The sequence below is a fragment of the Liolophura sinensis genome, chromosome 10 (genome assembly GCF_032854445.1).
Source record: "Liolophura sinensis isolate JHLJ2023 chromosome 10, CUHK_Ljap_v2, whole genome shotgun sequence".
NCBI lineage: Eukaryota > Metazoa > Mollusca > Polyplacophora > Chitonida > Chitonidae > Liolophura > Liolophura sinensis.
The window spans coordinates 13,802,850-13,825,026 of NC_088304.1; the positions used below are offsets into that span (position 1 = coordinate 13,802,850).

Sequence of the window (22,177 nt, forward strand, 5' to 3'; positions counted from 1 at the left end):
ACTACACGTACGACAAAATATTAAATGCTTCCGTGAATAATCATGTAATAATTATCTCAATTATCATTAATTGATAATGATAAATTGGATAAATATAATATGTTTTACACCCAATGAACTCATATTCAGGTCTGGTTGTTACACAGGTGATCACATTTTCAGTTGCCCAATTTTAAAATGCCCAAAATAACGTTTCACTGTAAAGTAGTGACTCCCTCCCATTTGAAAAACGTTGCCTATCACTGTCAGTATGTATATACAATGGTATATATGACATACTTGCAAACTATCAATTTTTTCTCTTTGATCAGAAGCTTTATTCTCCCTAAAACAGAATTTATAAAAAGCGATAATCAAACTTTCATTTGTAGAATTAAAATTACAGAAAAAAAATTACATTATTTCTATTTAGAAAATAATTCTACGTGCAAAACAACGCTGTACTGCAAAAATGCAGAAACTGACAAAGAGCACACTCATCATTTAAAAAAAAAAAACAACAGATTTTAAACACACTAACCTGTCAGTTAAGCAAGTGATCACATTTATATCATAAAAATTACAGGTACATGTATCAAAAGATAACAAAGATATACGTCAAAAATTAATATTTGATACAGAATTGGTCTGAACCCTTGATACACCATCTTTGAACAGGTATAATTCATCCTACAGGCTCTACACTTTAATCAATATCAAAGCTGAACAAAAAGTTTTCGCCACCTGAAGATCGAATTATCTGCCTCACAACAGCCTCGGGGCTGACTTAATGTCATTATTTCGACAGCACTGCATTATTTACAAACCCATTTTTATTCATGATTATGTAATGGCAATTGGGTTCTCCACAGAGTGCAGACCAAAAAGGTAAAAAAAAAAAAAAAATCAATGGGGCTCTAGAGGGTGAAAACATTTCACCCACTCTTTGCAAAAGTGCTAACAACTACTTCAAGCACAATTTTTACCGATGATTCGGCAATACTGGGACCTTTCAACGAGAATGCCAAGGCAGTACAATTAAAACCATGATGTCACCCACAAGTAGTCCTTTGAGTGTTTGTCAGTTTCTGGCCACAAGTAGGGCAGCTTCAAAAGTTTCTAGACCTATACCTGATATATAGCGCAGGTGCACCTGTCAAGCTGTATATGAAAAATATTTCACTTCTGCACCATGTTTATAACAGACACCTGATGCTATTGAACAGCTATTATGATTTGCAACAAAATGAAATACACCTTTGTGCTTCCAAAGTAACCATGATACTAAATACACATAAAAGTATATATACACATATTTTTATTTTATTTTACACATTAAAAAGGCAACTTTATATTTGGTTATAAAAGAACATGGTTTTCTGTGTGAAATACACAAATATAAACACCATTTTTTTTTCAAGTCCGAGATGTAATTTTGGAAAAAACAAAAGAAAACACAAAACATACAGAATAGCATTAACTTGTAGAAAAATGATGTGAAGGAATGCAGACAGGATAACTTTAAATATCTCACAAAATGAACATACCACAGAATTTGTCAACATTTTGTGTGTTATTCATTCAGTTGTTGTTTTTAATCTTTACCCAAAAATATTTTGCTGATATGTTGACTGACTAGTCAAAAATCAATCACACGTAAAACCCACAAACCTTAGGATAAAATAATGTCAGCTGCAATATGGCTGAATCACTGTCAGAGCTTCAGTACTCAATCAGACAGACAGACAGACAGACAGACAAAATCATGAATCCAGTCAATCAGACAGAAATACAGACAAACTAATTGAGCCAGTCAGTCAATCAGACAGACAGACAGACAGACAAAATCATGAATCCAGTCAATCAGACAGAAATACAGACAAACTAATTGAGCCAGTCAGTCAATCAAACAGACAGACAGAAAAAAAAAGCCAGTCAATATTAGACACACAGAAAAAGTTAGAATCCAGATGTTCCATCCCCCGACATTTCCAAAAATAAAGCAGAGAAAATTGAGAAAACCTTAAGGAAATGACAGGGCGTTATTTTGGAAGCATTATGAAAATGGTGTGGACTGATTGCACCACTGGTACATCCAGTTTGAATGGAGAAAGTAGCAAACAGAAGTGAATACAATGTACATGAAAATCAATTGTTACACTGAACAAGTACCTGAACGTGAGTATTATGAAAATAATTACTGGACTGTAATTCATTTATTTATTTGAATCGTGTTTTACGCCGTACTCAAGAATATTCACTTATACGACGGTGGCCAGCATTATGGTGGGAGGAAACGGGACAGCCCGGCGGAACCCCACCATCATGAGCACAATCCTGACAGACCTTCCCACATCCGGCCGGAGAGGAAGCCAGCATGAGCTTGAAAATCAATTGTTATACTAAGTACCTGAACGTGAGTAATTCTGAAAATAATTACTGGACTGTAATTAAACGTAAGTATACATAGTTTATATGATAGGGAAGAATTATGCTGAGTTTCATGGAAATACATTTGCATGGACAAAATATTTAAAATGGAAATCACTATTACCCAGGGTCCTAAATGAAGTTAATTATGAAAATAATAACGAGATTACCATTAAACTTTAAAATGCACAAGTTCAGATATAATAGGCAAGATGTATGGTATTGAGTTTTATTAAAACTGACATAGCAGTTTAATCCCTAACACTTTTGAAAGCGGGTATAATAATGAAGTCAGTTGATCAAACAAACAGAAAGAAAAGACTGAATACTGAAGCCAATCAATGAAGCAGACAGACAAAATAATAAGCCAAGACAAGATAGTCTGAGAGCAGGCGTTTTTGTGTAGCAATCAAACTGGGTCGGAACAAAGCAATACCGTGAAGCTATAAATGAATCTGAACAAAAGTAATAATGCCAGGGAACGGAGTACAACTGTGTGAAAACAACGTTGTCGTGACACTGACACATAAATCATTCATAAAACCCTCTGATATGATGCCAAGTGTAAAAATCCCATGAGGGACAGGTGACAAATTTTCAATTTGTATACTGTGATACAGGTGTGAGTGTGAAGAAAACTCAAGCCGTTTTACAGTGCAATAATGACTGTAAGCCACATGTACAGGTGCCCTACTTCTTGACAAGGACAAATGCACTTTTGAAATCTCCACATACACCTGTCATGGCTGAGTGACCAACAGACAGTTATGCTGTATCATGCATTGTGTTGATGAAGGATCAAATACAAGCTTCCTAATTAGGACTAAAATTAAGAAATTCTTAAAATATATCCACGATTAGATTAGATTTATTTATTTGATTGGTGACCATAGGCTGCTTCAGACTTTGCCCACATATATTTAGAGAGGAAGCCAGCATGAGCTGGATTTGAACTCACAGTGCCTTAAATCTTGTGTTTTCATCAATCAAATGTTAAAAATATATATATATATTTTTTTACATTTGTAATCTCCTCTTAATTTGTGCTTTTTTTTTCATCTTTGGCTTTATTTGGGCACAGGTAAAAATATGAAAAATTACCTACATGTGACTGAAAAACTGCCTACAGGCATGTATATGCAGGGCTGTCCTGTATCAAACTATTTTTTCAGCTAACATGAAAAACCAATACTGTAAATACTGTATTTCACCTAAAGTTTAGCTATTTTCAAGTGACACTTTAAGTTCACTTAACTCTGACTGATTTTTCCACATTTTATCGTCACTTGGGAGTGTTTTCATGAAGTCTGGTGAATTTCTTAGCAGTGTTGGATTCAAGAGTATCGCTATTTTCAATTGAAACCTTCATGCGCTTCTGACAGTGCATTTTTTACCATTGAACTTTGGCTGAAACACACCATATCTTAAAGGCAGTGTGAGTCTTTTTGAACAGGCTGTCACATGTCCTAGTTAACAGTGAGAAAAATGTCAACAAATTTTATCATTCCAACTGAAACTGTTCTGGGATACAGTGCCAGTGACAAAAAGCTAATGAGATAACAGACACATGGATTTTATTATATTTTACAGCCCAAGCCTTGAGGCTACGTTTGAAAGGTACTTGACAGAGCATTAAATGCAGTAAAATAGGTGCCCTGCATCTACCTACTCATTCTTCAACAGATGTAGCAGGCTGTGGACAGCTGGTAACTGCCTTCTAATATACCACCTGCAGACAGATGGACAATATCAAACAAAAAAATGAAAAATTCATGGTGTGACATTACAGTGTTGAAAATAGGATCAATTTATACAACAATACAAAGTTGCGTACAACATATAAAGGCTTGGTTTGTTTGGAAGAATGAGACTGATCGCATAGGTTTGTGAGGGGAAACATCTCATTCAACCAGCTGCTGAAAAAAGGGGAGACAACTTACCTTGTCTGGTTTCGTTTTGACTACTTGTCTCTCCAAGAGTAGTCTCTCTTTAGCAGACTGTTTGATGATATTTTCCAACTCCTCTTTTTCTTGATACATTTGTACATTCTAGAAAATAAAAATGTTTTGCTCCTAATCATTTTTTAAATCACATTTTTTAAAGTCAATAAACTTTATTTTTAAAGGAGAAGAAAACTTAAAACAGTGACACGCCATACACGTAAAGTCTGAATACGACAAAGCTGGCATAAATCGCTCAGTTCATCGCGTCCTCCATCTTTAACACCCTGTAATTTATGCTGGGGATGTGTTGCCTCTCAGCCAATGAGAGCTGTTAAAATTGCCGGCTTGTTCGTGTAAACTTGGAACATACATCCAACATTCCGGTTTCCCGATTGCAAGCAAAAAATGAACTGTACTGTTTGCTCCCTTCTGGGAAGAAGAGTTCTCCCGGAAATGTACGAACTGCACTTCTGCGATTTCCGACGGCAATTCTCCTCCTAACACAGAAGACTTCAGGACTAGTTCTTAGGCAAAATTGAGACGCCCACAGCGGATTTTGGCGCTGACTTTATTTATAATTTATCAACCTAAGGTACATATTAGAATTTTTTTTTTGTCGCATGCACCTGCGAGGAAATGCATACTCTTTTCAATGGTATTTGTTGGATATTTAAATTTTCTTCTCCTTTAAATTAGGCCAATAAGCATACAGACACTTTATCCAAGTACACTGACTATTGGTTGAGAAATATTTGGACACGCCATATTCATGGCTGATCCACCACGGTCAGAGTTGAGCAAGTTTGTCTCAATGGTGTGACACGGGCCTAAATAACCACTCCACCTGCCCCTAGCTGCTTAAATCCATGTCGTAAATATCTCCTGTTTCATTCGTCACACATATTTTTTAATGATAATCCAATGAAGTATTGTTTCATGTGTAAAATGTTTCTAGGCCATACACCACCCGTGTCACACCACTGAGACAAACTTGCTCGACTCTGACTGTGGCTGAGCAGCCATGAGCATGGCGTATCAGAATATTTCTCACCCAACAGTCAGAGTACTCAGGACTAACAGACACTGTTCCCATACAGGCCTATTTACAAATACATAAACGGCCATGGCTTGTTTCTCAGATATTGCTGCAAAAACCAGGGAACGTAAATAGGAAACATCAAACACTATAATGTTCCCAGTTAAAGTTGATCAACACTATATTTTCTGAATCTACATCGACTGAAAGCAAAATCCATAACACAACATGTACAACTACAATTGTTAAGAATGGCTGAAGACAGCTTTAGACGCTTATGAATTTATAATTTGAAAAATAACACACTTAAATAAACTTTAGGGATTATGCACTGTCAGTGGAAAAAAAAACACAGAAAAAAAAACAAAAACAGAAAGTGTGTAGAAATGTAGTTAGTCAAGCCATTTTTTCGGGGCGCAAACAACATTTTCACTGAAGAATGACCAAGTGAAAGCACAATTAACTACTGCATCCGTTTTCATATAAAATACTGTCCAATGAAAACCTGTTTCGCCCTCACCTCTGGCACAGCGATGGCCTGGTTGCCAAGCTGCTCCGCCAACTCCTGACACTTCTTGCGAAGCTCCTCAATCTCCTTATCTCTGGCTAACATATTTTTTGCGTACTCTGCCAAATCCCGCGCCCGCTGTCGCGCAAACATGCGCTTCATGTGATCCACCTCATTGTGGTGGATTTCTTTAGGTTTCTGAGCAAGAATAAAACGAGAAAACAAAATAATCTAATTATGCAAGACATTCATTCCATAAATGGCATGACATACATTTATCTTTCTCCCCATGGTTTTTTGATGTCGATGATGTTTCTTGCCACTGAAAATAAGGTTGGACAGGCAAATTTTGATAGGAAGGTTGTATTTATATTATTTATTTGATTGGTGTTTTACGCCGTACTCAAGAATATTTCACTTATACGACGGCGGCCAGCATTATGGTGGGTGGAAACTGGGCACGGCCCGGGGGGAAACCCACGACCATCCACAGGTTGCTGTCAGACCTTCCCACGTATGGCCGGAGAAGAAGTCAGCATAAGCTGGACTTGAACTCACAGTGACCGCATTGGTGAGAGACTCCTGGGTCATTACGCTGTGCTAGCGCGCTAACCAACTGAGCCACGGAGGCCCCAAGGGAAGGTTGTAAGAAATGAGAGAAACCTGTGAATAAGACACACTTTGTCATGTAGGGTGAAACCACAAAAACATATGTCAAACAAGAAGAGTTTATAGAACAAAAATAAGAGATTTAGAAAACCAAAAACTGAATGGCCACTAAAAACTTTATGGCCATATGAAGAATAGAATTATACTTTCGTTTAAATTTTTTTGCTTATACATGTAACAAGATGGTGATCGAAATATACTGTATCAGTGTTGAAGAAGAGGCTGATACAGGTATTTTGTACTGAAAATAGATCAAGTTACCTGGAGTGTAATAGAATTGTAGCAATGCAGAGAAAGGAAATGTAAGAGCAAGAAGAAAACGAGACCTGAGAATAAGGTGAGGATTCAGGATGAGTTAAGGGCAATAGAACAAGGTGTAACAGTATGAAGAGTGCACAGGTAGAGACAAAGTGCTCAGTTAGCGCAGGTAATGCACAACGTGCTGTACAGAGTGCGATCCAGACAAGGCATACAAACAATCGCCAACAATAAAACACACTGCTTAAAATGGTGAGTGAAATTTACATGTCATATTTACCTTTGGAAGCAAATAAATGTTCAACATATTTCAATGGCACGGAACCATATATCACATACTTTAAAATATGAAACAAACTTTTGGCTGAACTTATGGGATTTATGAATTTACAAAAATACCAATACTAGTAACCAATATTTATTTATTTATTTGATTGGTGTTCACGTCATACTCAAGAATATTTCACTTATACGACGGTACCCAGGTGTGGGGAACCGGCCAGAGCCCAGGTGAAACGCACGAACATCAGCAGGTTGCTGTCAGACCTTCTCACATACCGCCGGAGAGGAAGCCAGCATGAGATAAAGTTGAACTCAGAGCAAATGTACTGGTCGGAGGCTTCTTGGCCATTGTGCCTAGCTGGAGTGCTAGCCCCCTGGGCCCCAGAGGTACCCCCAATACCCAATATAATCCGAAGTAAAGCTGATTTATAGCGTTATATAGGTGCCACGTGTATATGACACTGTAATGTACAGTACAACAGACCAACAGTTACAATTTGTCAGAGTATCATAATTAAAATTTACTTTATTTGGTTACTTTTACCAAGTGTGAAAAAGTTCACAAACCCTGAAAGAAGGGAGGTAAATCTTGTAACCAGAGCAAAAATTTTACAAAGGTAATCATATGTATAAATTAATTCTGCCATTTTAAGTACACTGAGTGCAAATGACGTTCACAGGTTGCAGGATTTACTTTCCCTGGTTTCAACTGGGGGAGAGGGGGAGTTAAGAACACAAAAAAACAAAACATCACTTGAATTCCAACCCACACAGATCACCACAATTTACTGTCTCGGATATACCTTGAGATTTTCCTGCTGTAAATGCTTGGCCTTCTCTTCCAAGCGCCTGGCCATGGCAGCCAGCTCAGCATTGCGCCGTTTTAAACTGCGAATTTTCTCCTCCAACGGCTTTTGGTCCGCTTGTTTCTTTTTCTGCACATAGTTAAATGAAGCCATCTAAAAACCATCAGCTTTAAAGTTCTATTTATGTGTAGACTACTGTATTTCATCTAAAGTTTGGCATGTAAAAATGTAAAAACATAAAAATGTAAAAATGTAAAAACATAAAAATGTAAAAACGTAAAAATGTAAAAACACGAGCACATAAACATCTCAAATAATACTTTTGATGCCAACAGTGAGTGAGTGCTTGGGGTTTAATGTCGTAGTTAACAATTTTTTTGTCATATGACGACGAAAGAATCATTAGACTGCATGTGATGTGCCTCCTTGTTGCAGAACGGATTTCCACCGCTCTTTCATCTAGTGCTCCTTCACTGAGACACCTTACCGAAGGCAAGTAAGCTGCCCGCCGGAGCCATTGTACTGATACGGGTCAACCAGTTGTTGCACTTTTCCCTTCATGCTGAACGCCAAGTGACAAAGTTACAACTTCCTCTTTTCAGGTCTCAGGCGTGACTCGACCCAGGACTGACCCCGGATCTACCGCTCAAGAAGAGGACACTCTACCAACTTGGCTATCGGGGCTGTTTTTGAAGCCAGCACATTTCTTAGAACATCACAAAGACGATTTACAGTGTGTGACTGGGTTTTTGATCACAATCTACGACAGGTCTGCTCATCAAAACAAGAATTTATATCCATTCACAATAAGGCTAAGGTTTTGACGGCACTCTACAGAGCGTCTGTTTGTGGAACGATTCAATATTATGGGAAGTTTCTGGCAAAATCTTGATATCAAAAAATCAAATTCTTTGGAATGTCATCTGTGTGTCCCATTTCCATCCCCAGAATGGACAAAATACGTACATGAATTTGTACATATACTAACAAAAAAAGGTACAAAATAAGAAAAGCATACATCAAAATATAACTAAAAAAATGTATGGCTTTTAAGATGTATTTTGGCAGATAACTTTTTCGATGATTTCACAATGATGCAAAGATATTAAATATCATATTGTGTATTTTAATGTAAAAAATAAAAAATTGCATTGAGGGTTATCTTGTTAACCCATACTATACTTTTTCACTCTATGATGTCTTTCCAATACTACTTGCAATTAATAACTTAAAACACAGAAATAAGAATAAAAGAAAAAAAATATGATTCAGGTCATAAAAAATATACACTTTTGGAGGATAAAAGTTTCCATAATTTCCCAAATATTTTCTAACAATGCTGCAAATATCTCATACCAACTAAGAATTAATTAAACTGTACATATTTTCTAATGTAAGATATCTTGGAAACACTTTATTAATTTGTTTCTTCCATCCAATTATATGTTTTCCCACCCAGTCATACTATTAACATGGAATGAATTGCATACAGACTGAGAAATAATGGTTTCTGAAAAGAATCAGTTGTGAAAATGAATATCACTTTGATATTAAAACTGTCTACAAATACTACAAAGGCACAAAGACAACATAAAAAGCCAGAATGATAAAAACAGGGAAAGCAGGATTGGGTGCTTTCAAGCAATCTGTAAAAAACATACATATACTGTATATAATATCAATCAATAAACACAAATGTTAAATTATGAAATCGTTTAGCGCATAGCTGTAGGATTAAAAATTAGCTTGAAATACTGAAGAAGCAAAAAAAAACGTCAAAATTTTTATTTCTGAAGCAAAATGGTATAAAAAAAAAATATGCAATAAAATATTATCATGTATCGCAACCATGCAAACCATATGTGACGAAAAACTTCACGTCTAAAAATTAATTCTCCAGAAACTATAAGGGGCTAACAAAGCTGGCATGGTCTGGCAAAAAGTGTCCGAGATTAATCTGTTAAAATCACAAATGAACTGCTAATACACGAGACTGTTCGCACTTTAATGCTTCATCACTAAAAACCACCCCAAAAAAATCAACTCTGAGGAGTTTGATATCACAGATTTCATGTACATGCTGTTACAGGCTGTGTTTCAAAACTACTCAATTCTCATCCTTTTAAGCGGATATGACTGTTTTTGCCTTTGCTACTTTGAAATTATTTGTTCTAAATCGTGGGTTAACAAACACTGTACTTGTATGGAGCAAGAAATAAAGTAAGTAAAACTAATGGAAGTAGGTGCATGTATTGGTATGGCTGCGGAATGTATTGTCACTTAAGTCAACGTAATTTTCCACTCTTAACTTAAGCATTTTGTTCCCTTCTGTCATAACTGAATCGAAATATTTCCTCTCAGTTTAATGTTTAATGTATTATTTCCTTCTTATGTTCTAATATTTTGCACATACATTCATGTACTGTGCATCCTTCAGTCTCGAGCCACCACTGAATTTGTCCTTCCTACCAATTCTACATGCCGCCCAGGACAATTCTGTCCCACCACAGAAATAAGTCTACAGGTTCTCTTGACAAAAATAGTAGCGACCACATCTAAATTTAGTTCTGTCGAGTTGAAAGCAATTGTGTCTGGATGGCTGTCTGCTGGGGGGAATTAAAAAAAAAAGACTAAACAAAACTGACCTTTAAAAACCGGGGTACCACTTTGATTGTGTTAGTCTCCACATTTTGTACTGGTTGACGCTGCAGGTTTTAAATTTCGTTTAATTTAGATTACTTTGACAAGAAAAATTACCATCACTGTTCACCATCACACTGTTCTCTATTATTACCAGAGGTTTCTCAGAATGTGCAAATATTCAGCCACTGACATTTTCCAAACTGATGGCGTTAGTTTTACATCACTTCTTCCCCTGTACATGCTTGGCTGAGTAAACATCCCCATAAAGCTGACATTTAACCATAACAAGCATTACGTAATCACTGTGGAGAGGTGCAAGAGCATCACATTGATGACATCACCACTGTTTATTTGTTTTTTTTTTTTTCAAACTATGCAAGGTCCACCTAGTTATACAACACTACAAACCACCTTCATTTTCCTGGGTCTAGCTATCTCAACAATACGCGGTTTTCCAGTTACGCCATTACAACAACCGATAGATGTCCCGGCACAAAATGACGTCGCCATTTTACGGCACAATAGCGCTACTTGCCCATCTTTTAACATGGCAGTAATTGTATTCAAATCAAAATACCGACAGAACATCATTTTTTGTGCATTATTGGGAACGCAAATTCACCCAAAAACACAATTCTTAAGATCATTCTAATCCTTTCAGTTAGCTTTCTATATTCTATATACCACCCCATGTTTAAATTACCAGATTGGCCCTACTGTGCTGTAAAGTGACAACGTCATATCATAAAGGGACGTCACTCTGTCGTCGTAACGTCATATCTCGAAACATGCGTATTGGCTCGCTGGTCAACTCCAGGAGCCAGGCCAGTTTTGGTTTAAGTCAAAATTTGAAAATATCCTTTAAAGCCATTCTCCGGTTACAGAAATAACTCATGCCTGATTGGTCAAAATGAATAAAATGGCAGCACTTTCGATTTTCCCAGTGTGCACTGTTTTGAACTGCGATATCTCGCTTATGCAGCCACAAAACAAAAGGGTACGCTTTTTAAACTCTATGTGAGATACTTTATTGATGTGCATATCTATTTGGACTAATGTTGTTTTTAAATGTTAAAAAACACTCTGATAAATATGAGCCAGACCTGAACTTTCGGACATTCGCTATAGCTTCTTGGATGACTGAAGATGAATTCACGTTGTACATATACACGTACATTGTGAAGAGGATAAATATTTGAGCTTTTTGACATCAGAAATGACTTTTGGAATTTGCCCCTTACACAGCCATAAAATCACACTAATTCAAACATTCTTTAAGATCTCATGTACAATACATGTACTCTAATCGATTTACACAGACAACAACCAAATCTGAAGCAATCTTACATCATCCACAAATACATGCATGCATTGTATGTCACTGGCAAAGATAATACGGACATATGGCATGCAATGACTTGGCATTCCAGATATTAAGTAATGATCTGACCACAGTTTCCAATAATCCACAGAACATAATCTCATGCGGTGGTTAAATCCCTCTACCTTAATCCCTCACAGCTGCGAGAACACAACAGGAATTGCAAAGACAGAAATTAGGAATAAGAGGTAAATGATTCTCTGGAAAGTACTCATCATAGAGTGTGGACTTTCACTTTCACTTTTGCCTTTTGCAAGAATTTTGTAACTTAAATTCATTTCATTGTTGTTTGCTGCCATACTTAAGAATTATAAATTTAAAATGTACACACGCTGCTGCAAATCAAGCACATTCTTCAGTATTTCCTGTTATCTTAACAATATTCTTTCCTGAATAAAAAGTGCCCTGACGCCTTTTTCGGACAATACATCTCTTAGGATCCTGTATATATGATTGATTTCAGTTTTGCATTTCTCAACCACTTGTATACACTGCACTGAATCTGTCAGTTTTAAAATAAAGTCTGGTTTTAAATTTGTAAACATCTGCTTTCCGTAATATTCAGTTGTTTCTTAAATCTTTATAAGATTTCTTCACTCCTCAGCAACTATTAAAATTACTTTCACCCTACTAGTAAAGGCTTGCTTAATAAGGTTTGAAAAAATTTATAAAAGGCTGGCTCATTTAGAAATTTTAGAAAATCATAAATATGACTGTAACCAATAATGATTGCAATATCCTCATCTAAAACAAAGCCCAAAAGTCACATACATGGCATGTTTATTATGTGGTTTGTTTCTATTTTCATATCCGTGGACATCTAACCAGATGAAAAATAATTAGCTGAAAAATACTTCCAAATTTTGTCACTCACCAGATTTTCATTTTCGCTTCTGAGTGAGGCTAGTTTAGTGTGCAGTCTGTCCACCTCTCCGTGGAGTTGTTCTAGTTCATCGCTATCGTCATCCACAACAGGCCGGTATCCATGCAGCGACTGTAACACAACAAACACGCTCCAGTCAGACACCCGATATTTATCACCATGATTCACAATGGCAACAGTAAAAGAGTTCAAAATGGCAACAGTAACAGGGTTCAAAATGGCAACAGTGACAGGGTTCAAAATGGCAACATTTACATGGTTCAAAATAAACATGCAGACTTCAAAAATATAATGCAAACATACTTCGAAAGTGCAATGTAAATTAAAATGCTTAAAAACTATAGACTGTAAAGAACCTACTTTCTTTCAGCAACCTGCGGATGGTTGTGGGTTTTACACTCACCATAATGATGGCCACGTAAGTGAAATGTAAGTGAAAATATTCTTGAGTACGGCGTAAAACAACAATCAAATAAATAAATAAATCAAAACTGCACTGTATATTTTAAGCTACAAAACTTCAAAACTGCACTGTACATTGTAGGTTAACAGATTTCAAAACTCCAATGTCAACAAACTTCAATATAATTAAGACGACCAGCATACACCTGTAATGTACATGTAAACAATCTTCAAAACCTCAACATACAATAAACTGACATCGATGTTGCAACACAACATGTATTCAGTATAGCATTTCATACAAAGACAGTGTACAGACTCTTAGTACATCCTCACTTCAGCACTCTGATTCCAAACTTACACTTATATACAGCAGGTGCTCTGATGATGAAGTGAGGCAGCACTGTATGTACTGTAGCACCACTGGGCACGTTGGGTGAGCTGGCCAACATGCTTTTGTGAATAATGTGCTTACACTATATACTTAGCAGGTACTCTGATGATGATGATGAAGTGAGGCAGCACTGTATGTACTGTAACACCATTAGGCATGTGGGGTGAACTGGCCAACATGATTTTGTGAATAATGTGCTTACACTATATACTTAGCAGGTGCTCTGATGATGATGATGAAGTGAGGCAGCACTGTATGTACTGTAACACCACTGGGCACGTTGGGTGAGCAGGCCGACATGATTTTGTGAATAATGTACTTACACTATATACTTAGCAGGTACTCTGATGATGATGATGAAGTGAGGCAGCACTGTACGTACTGTAACACCATTAGGCATGTGGGGTGAACTGGCCAACATGATTTTGTGAATAATGTGCTTACACTATATACTTAGCAGGTACTCTAATGATGATGATGAAGTGAGGCAGCGCTGTATGTACTGTAACACAATTGGGCATGTTGGGTGAACTGGCCAAAATGATTTTGTAAATAATGTGCTAAACACCTAAACAGATAATGTCAACTTTGACCTTGTGCAATAATCATATACATGTACATTGCAGCTATATTTCTCATGTACGTGTACCTACGTCTTTCACATTCATCATCATAATCAAATAACGTGCAGGTCCGTTTAGGATTTTAGAGAAAAGTTTGCAGCTGGATGTTCAAACACCTATGAAGATATAACCACAATGTATATATTTATTGTGTGAACCCTAATTAATAATAATGCCCTTTCTTTTCTTCTTTTGATACGCATACACATTACCAGCGAGAACTTTATAAGGCTTACTATTGACTATGTCCCTCATCTCTTTTATCCAACAGCATTACCCCCACTGCCTTTCGGTTATTTTTAGGAGCCATCGTTGAACACAGAAATTATACCCATCTCATGTGGCTTAACAACAGCTCTTGTATCATTGTTTATGATATATCTGGAGGACCACGTATAATAATTACATCAACCCTATCATCATAATCAGGGAGAGAACCATTCCATGTGACACGCATGTCAAAATCCCTGATGTACATTCCGTTCTTCAAACTGTCAATTTATTATATAAAGCATTTATTCTTCACAAGAGTTTAAACACATGTACATGTATAGCGACAAACGTTTAAGAAAAATCAGCCTAGATTTTGAAACTTACAGGGAAATTTCTACGGGCATGCAACTGTCAAGTTAAAATGGTTGTCACTTATCCAGAGTGCAAATTACAGACTTTACAGTTTTTAATTACAGAATTACCGAAATAAAACCTGTAACAATCATGGTTCAAGATTACAGGGAAATTGCAGGCTTCAAGACTGAATGTAAACTGCATGAAAATTCATCTGTTGATTTGGGCTGGTTTTTTATGCCATGCTCAAGAATATTTCACTTATACAACGCTGACCAGCATTACTTACGGTGGGCGGAAACCAGGTAGACTCGAGCCAGGGTAAAACCCATGAGCATCGACAGAATGCTGGCTAACCTTCCTAGATACGAACAAAGAGTAAGCCAGCATGAGCTTGACTTGAACTGACAGTGAAAGCATTCAGGTGACAGGTTCCTGTGTGATTTTTCCATGCTGGCACACTAACCACTTGGCCACGGAGACCCCTGATCACAGTTAATATTAAAAGTAAACATAAATGATGCATGAATATAACCTAGACCTGCAGACTTAAATTGTTTACCTTTGTATGTAAAATGAGATACCTGTATAAGGCTGTGCCACATACGTAAAGGTTTATTACAGACAGGCCTATCATTATTGCAACTATACAACACAGCACATCGACTTATAATTTTAGGTGTACACAAGCTTTTTGGATTTTTTCGCAAGTGGATATACTATGTACCACGCCCAATTGTCTACATCACAAAATAACACTGTTATAGCTTTAACAGATTTGGGTCCTTTGAAAAAAAAAACAAAAAACATCTTAATTAAATTTCAATCAGTTCACCTGTATAATATCCATAGTACATACATGTACAGGTTTCATCATAGAATTATACATATAGGTAATGTATAACATAGCCTTACCATGGTCAAATAAACCATGAAACAGCTCTGCAGGTCTTAGCTTGGCACAGCTACATGTGTGTACTCAGTCTGGCTTGTGTCAGCTAGGGTGAGTACCCCTCACTCCATTTCTCACCCCCCCCCCCCCCGACTCCCCCAATCTTTTTTTTTCATTGTCTATCTCATCTGTCAAATACCTGATCAATACTTGATCAAGTTCCATGTCAGGTCTTCGACATCAAGATCAACAATTTTTTTTGCCTTTACGCTTTTTTGTGTTACTCCCAACATACAGTTTTTCAAAGTATCCACTCAAGAGCCTGATATCTACATAATAAATATGAAGACACTGAAAAAGATCTTAAGTGCACAACTTTTAATACATGTTACAAAGTTTGTTATGCCTTTTGTTAAAATGTCATGGCAAACAAAAGACTGTTCAGTCTGACATCTGAATAAGATAGCAGAATACACACAACAGATTACAAAACTGACAAATGTATTTTCCTCTTTTCTAGGTTTTTCTCTTTTGTGTGAAAGTTTTTCGATATTTGTCTTTCTATTGTCTGTTCTTTTTTTTTTTTTTGTTTTTTTTTGGTCCTTTAGAATGTTTCCATACACATATTAAGCATAGAAGCAGGTCAGGAAGATAAACAAACCAGTGCTGAAAGATAACAGTTTATCAAACTGTCATTAACATCTGAATGTATCAATGCACTAAGACACAGGTAGGTACATGAAGAGATCCATCCATGAACACAGCACCTATATATCGTAGCTTCTGATGTCAGCTGTACTCTAATTCCTCAACCTTTTTGCATACCAAAGAGCAAATTTCAGTGCAATTTATGCACATTTTTCTTTTTGATTTTTGAGACAAAACTAGATTGGCTGGATTCATCCATTTCAGGGCTTCAAAAAATCAGTTAACAAAAAATAATGCCTTCTGAATATGCTTAAATAAACACCTTGCATACATGTATAAAAAGTTGAAAAATTACACCATATATTGTTTTTTAAGTGTTGCCGTCTTAATCACATTTTCAAGCTAATAAACCACAATCCATGTATCTAAATCAAGAACCATGCCAGTTTAACAGTTGTCGATAATCAAAATATTTATCTCAGTTGTGCACTGATTGCAACTATATTATATACCCAACGTGGAGATTTAATTCTAGCCTATTGCAATTATATTTACTATGTAACTGAAGGGACATAACTCTAGCAAAGTGTATACACTACATTGTGCATCATTGCCACCAGGGGGCAGTGAATCAGTTGTAGAATACAGGCAGGGCCCCAGTTTTCTCTGTTAAATCGGTGCATTCGATTCGTTACTTTAGAGCACTCGTGGCGAGTGTCTTCATTAATCAACTCAGCAGAATGAATATACAACCCCTACTCATCTGACGCCATCTGAAGCCATCTCAACATAGGCAGTTTAGGCTCTATCCTATTGTACAATGCATCAATTCCGTGTCCTATACCTCTACGTACATTTCACGGTACTTAACTGTTATCACGCTAAATGTTCTCAGAGGTACATTTGTATTGATCAATTTCCAAAAACATTTCAAAACATAGCATGGAATATACATTCCTGGTATTGGTTTGATCTTAGAATATGGTAAACTCAGATAACGAAGAACACTGTCCGTATAAAACAAAATGGCGCGAAATGGGTACTCTCCTGTTCTTTTCTGTAAGACAGCACTGTTTCTTTTAATATGCATGTTGTTAGGAACTGCTTACAAAGCCCTCCAAAGTACAAATGATAGACAGATTGGAGCGGGCTTGTGTAGGTGTCGTACATTCTGACTGACATTACACAAGCGTTCCACAAGCGCACTACAGGCAAACCGCTATTGGCTTTCTATCGGGTGGCAGTCAGTGCACTTTTGGCCTGGTTTTTACATGGGAAACACGAATGCATTTTGAGCTCCAATTCTAACTGATTCTGGCAAAAGCTGTAATTCTCTCACATGTTTGTATAAAAAAAAAACAAAAAAAAAAACACTCTACATGCTTTCAGATCAGAGCTGTGTCTGCCTGGAGAAGCATGTATACATATTTTAAATATGTAAAAATATGATCTGGTATAATGCACCAGTGGAAAAAACAATGTTATACTTTTGACTCACTTGAAAAAGGACAAAGAGAAAAAAAAAAGAAACATTGCATGTACATACTGTGTGATTGTATACTTTTTTATCAACAAAAACACAAGATTCATATCTAGGGTATCAGCTAAGTCTAATACCATGCACATAGCTGGTATAAAAACTGTCTTTTGACAAAAAAAAACTTATAAGTAATGGACAAACATCCTCATGGTTGTATGTTTAGACAACACACCAGGTCAAGTGAATAAAACATTTATCCCACTCACTAGCTTCTCAAAAGAATAGTTTTATATATGTACACAGCCTGGAAAGATAGGAGTTATTCTACGTGCTATGTAGACATAAGGAACAAATACCGTAAATGACCTAAAATTTTGTTCATGACTAACCTTCCCATTTTCTCTGATTCTGAGAGTTCTATTGATTGTGTTAAGGTGCTTTAACATGTTTGAGGTTACTTTGGACGGTATGATTTATTTTTTTATTTGATTGGTGTTTTACACCTTACTCAAGAATATTTCACTTATACGAAGGCGGCCAGCATTATGGTGGGAGGAAAGCCCAGAGCCCAGGGGAAACCATGACCATCCACAGGTTGCTGAGAGACCTTCCCACGTACAGCCGGAGAGGAAGCCAGCATGAGCTGGGCTTGAACTCACAGCGTATATATGCCGGTATATACTGGTACTTGGAATGTGTAAATGTGGATATGAACAGTATTCAAAATTCTTTTCTCTGTGTTTTTCTAAATTAGCCTAAATGACCACAAATTTTGTCAAGGACTAATCTGCCCATTTTCCCTGATTCTGAGAGTTCTATTGACTTTAGCACTAAAAATAATATTTTGTGACATTTATTTGCCTAGCTAAATAAATGTATATGTACATGTAGTTTTGCCTAGTTAAATAAATGTGGGCGAAATTTAAGGTCATTTAGAGTAACATCTATACATTATCTATCCCAGGTACTGAGTTTTTCTTACCTCATTTTTCGACTACACGTATGATGCCAACATTTTAATTCACTTACATGTACATTTATAAATCAAGTATACATGCATGCTTTCATTAATTCTCATAACATGATGCACACCTACGTAGATGCCGTACACCTACCTTCATGCTGCACACCTACCTACATGCTACACATCTACCTACATGCCACACACCTACCTACATGCCGCACACCTACCTACATGCTACACACCTACCTACATGCCGCACACCTACCTACATGCTACACATCTACGTAAAATTGCTGGATTAGTGTAATAGTTCTCATACTCAAGCATACATGTTCATCTATGTCCAGTGTTGCACTTTAGGCAAACTATTCTGTATTTCATCTAGTTTGGTATGTATATGTACAAACGCACTTTTTTAAACATGTAAAGGCCTTTGAACGACAGATTTAATGCCGATACTTACTGATTAGGAATTAATCGAACATCATAAAACAACTCATAAGTGGTCTAATAGGGTGGATCAATCAATCATAATCAACCAATCAGAATCAAGCAAAAAGCGTCTCCTGAAAACCATGTTAGTAAATCGTGATATGTCCCGGAACACTGCCCCCCTGATGCTGTGATCTAGCTGGCAGAGAAACATTTTTAATTAGCCATGCACATATATGATCACCTCATTATTTTATAAGGGACAATGTGGTACAAAGAGATCACAAAGAGATCAATTACAATTGTTGTAAATGTAATATAATTGTTGTAAATGTAATACGTTTGTTGTAAACATCATACAATTGTTGTAAATGTAATAGGATTCTTGTCCACATCATACAACTGTTGTAAACGTAATACGATTGTTGTAAACATCATACAAATGCTGTAAACATAATAAAACTTCACCAATTCATCAAACTTATGGAAAACTACTTGGAAGGAACAAAAATGGCTCACTGCAGCAGTGACTTTGTCAAGAACAATTTAACTACAAAAACAGAATTCTGATACCCTAATTCCTCAACCTTTTTGCATAAGAAAGTATTTTATGCACATTTTTAACTTCATTTGAGGGTTTCACAAAAATTATAATTTTATCAGTCAAAACAGAATAATATCCACCGAAAATACATGCTTGAATAAACACCTTACAAACACACAGGTTGAAAAATTACAGTAGTTTTAAAGCAGACAGGTACAATTTTATTTTATTTACATCGTACACAAGGACAAAAGAAAATATCGCCCCAAAAAATTAACAGTTTCTCACAGACAGCCAAGAAAAAAATACTCAAAATTTGAACTCTATGTATTAGAACTTTACAAACAGGTACATGTAAGATGAAATGCTATCTCCTTGAGGAATTAAAGAGTGAAAGTCCTGCACTGAGTTTATCAAATAGACTTCGGTACATGTAAAACACAATCCTGATAAACTAGTACATACATGAGCATGTAAACAACTTCCCACGAATAAAGGTGGATGTCTCTTCAAATTTTCTTGTTTGACTGTTTATTCTACATACAAAGCTCTAAAGATTACCTCAGAAGAAACAAACAAACCTAAGAGAATATCACATATGCTGTTTTGTTTTTAGATGTCACAAACAGTGTTCAATGTAAACACTGGCCTACTTGTTTCTTGTTACATGCATGTTCTGCATAAAAGAACGCATGAAATAAATGTACATGAAAATGATTTCTTGGTTTAAATATAACTCTTACATGTAATTGAAAAAAAGAATAATAAACTAAACTGTAGAATAAGCTATTATGTAGGAGATGTTCAGTGCAAGCTTGCACCACAACAATTGTCAGGAAGAATTAATTCCACAAAATGCCTTACAGATACAGTTTGCCTGTAATGAGCCTGTGGGATGACAGTGGGCTGGCTATACACACACAGTTAGCTGATCACCATATACTCAGCCCGAAACAATAAACCACTTTCAGTGTGAGCAACAAATATTGCTATTAAAGGAATGGTTGAGCGGAACTTGCCTGAGTACAGTTCTCATGAAGCATTAATGCCAGTGTGCCAATAGTTTGCTTGTAGTGAGCCAGTGGAATGATAGTGGAGTGAGTGAGGAAGACTACTCATCCAGATAGTTGGTCACCATATATCCACAGACTGCATCAATAAACAATCTTCTCTCGCACCAACAAATATTGCTATTGAGGGCTAATTTGGAAAGGCTGCATTACATGAAAATAGCTCTCCTCTTTGTGTAGCATTTGTACCATGAATATCTGCATATTATTTATGTGTCTTTGTACCTTTTCAGGGAAATTTTCCAACAGGATTGTTCTCCGTCCAATCTTCCACATAATTCCTCAACCTTTTCGGATACAAAAGAGAAACTTTCAGTGCAATTTATGCACCTTTTGAACTTGATTTTGGAGACACAAATACACTGGTTGGGTTGGTCGATTAATCAAGGCTTCACAAAAAGTATAATTTCACCCCTCAAACACAAAATAATGCCTTCAGCATATACTTCATGTGCAAACATGCGAAAAGGTTGAAGAATTACAGCAATAATTCTACACCTGATATGGACTATTTTATTGTTACTGCGTATACTGTGATGTGGATATTGATATAATGACTGGTGAATAAACAAACAAATAGTTAGACAATGAGAGTGAATTACTACAAGCTGGATAAAAGTGAGCTAGTGGCTTGCACCAGAGAGCCTTTGGCCTCACACGTGTAGGTATTCACTGCTGATTCATTGCTCTCATGGGAAAATGTTTAACTGAAGAGCCGAGTATTACAAGTCTTTTTCTTAAATCACAGTGACGTATTCCTGTCATAAGGTTGTACGTGTCATCTGCGTGTGCAGTGTGACTTACGCCAAGAAAAGGCTACATACAATGTTTTGTTAAAAGCTAGCTGACCAGAATCTGTACCTTTTAATATGTGCGTCTTTGAACAGCAGGATCATGGGAAGACTTTAAGGTTTACACAAGCAGACGTGGATTCCAACAAAAAAAACAGTTATCCGTATGAATTGACAGTACGATTTTAGTGTGTTTCTTTCCTTTTCAAAAAAAAGAACACAGCCATATATATTTTTTTCCCGTGGGTGCAGGCGTTCATGACTGTATCAATACAACAACGACATGACATCTGTCAATATTGAGGGACAACATGTGGGATGGCCATAAAAGCTAAAATCTTGACATACATATGTACAGCATTTATGTGTATGTCTATTCACACACACATTCCTTTGTAGTATTAGTTTTTTTTATCTAACTCTGATCCACATCAATATATCACTTTGAATGCAGGTGGGTGTTTCCTCTTATAAAACCCCCACACACAACAGTGTAATACTCTTTTTATTTTCAGTTCAACAATAACACAAATTTTTCAGGGAAGCCATAAT

General features: G+C 36.5%; 1 protein-coding gene across 1 annotated transcript in view; it reads right to left on the reverse strand.

Annotated features, from left to right (window-relative positions):
• The window catches only part of LOC135476910 (peripheral-type benzodiazepine receptor-associated protein 1-like), a 152,548-nt gene that overhangs the window by 74,825 nt on the left and 55,546 nt on the right, over positions 1–22,177 (reverse strand). The window contains exons 3-6 of the mRNA XM_064757055.1: positions 12,810–12,929; positions 7,909–8,040; positions 5,909–6,094; positions 4,350–4,457 (exon numbers count right to left, since the gene is read on the reverse strand). Of these exons, the coding sequence (XP_064613125.1) occupies positions 4,350–4,457; positions 5,909–6,094; positions 7,909–8,040; positions 12,810–12,929 (546 nt within the window). The remainder of the gene's footprint in view (positions 1–4,349; positions 4,458–5,908; positions 6,095–7,908; positions 8,041–12,809; positions 12,930–22,177) is intronic.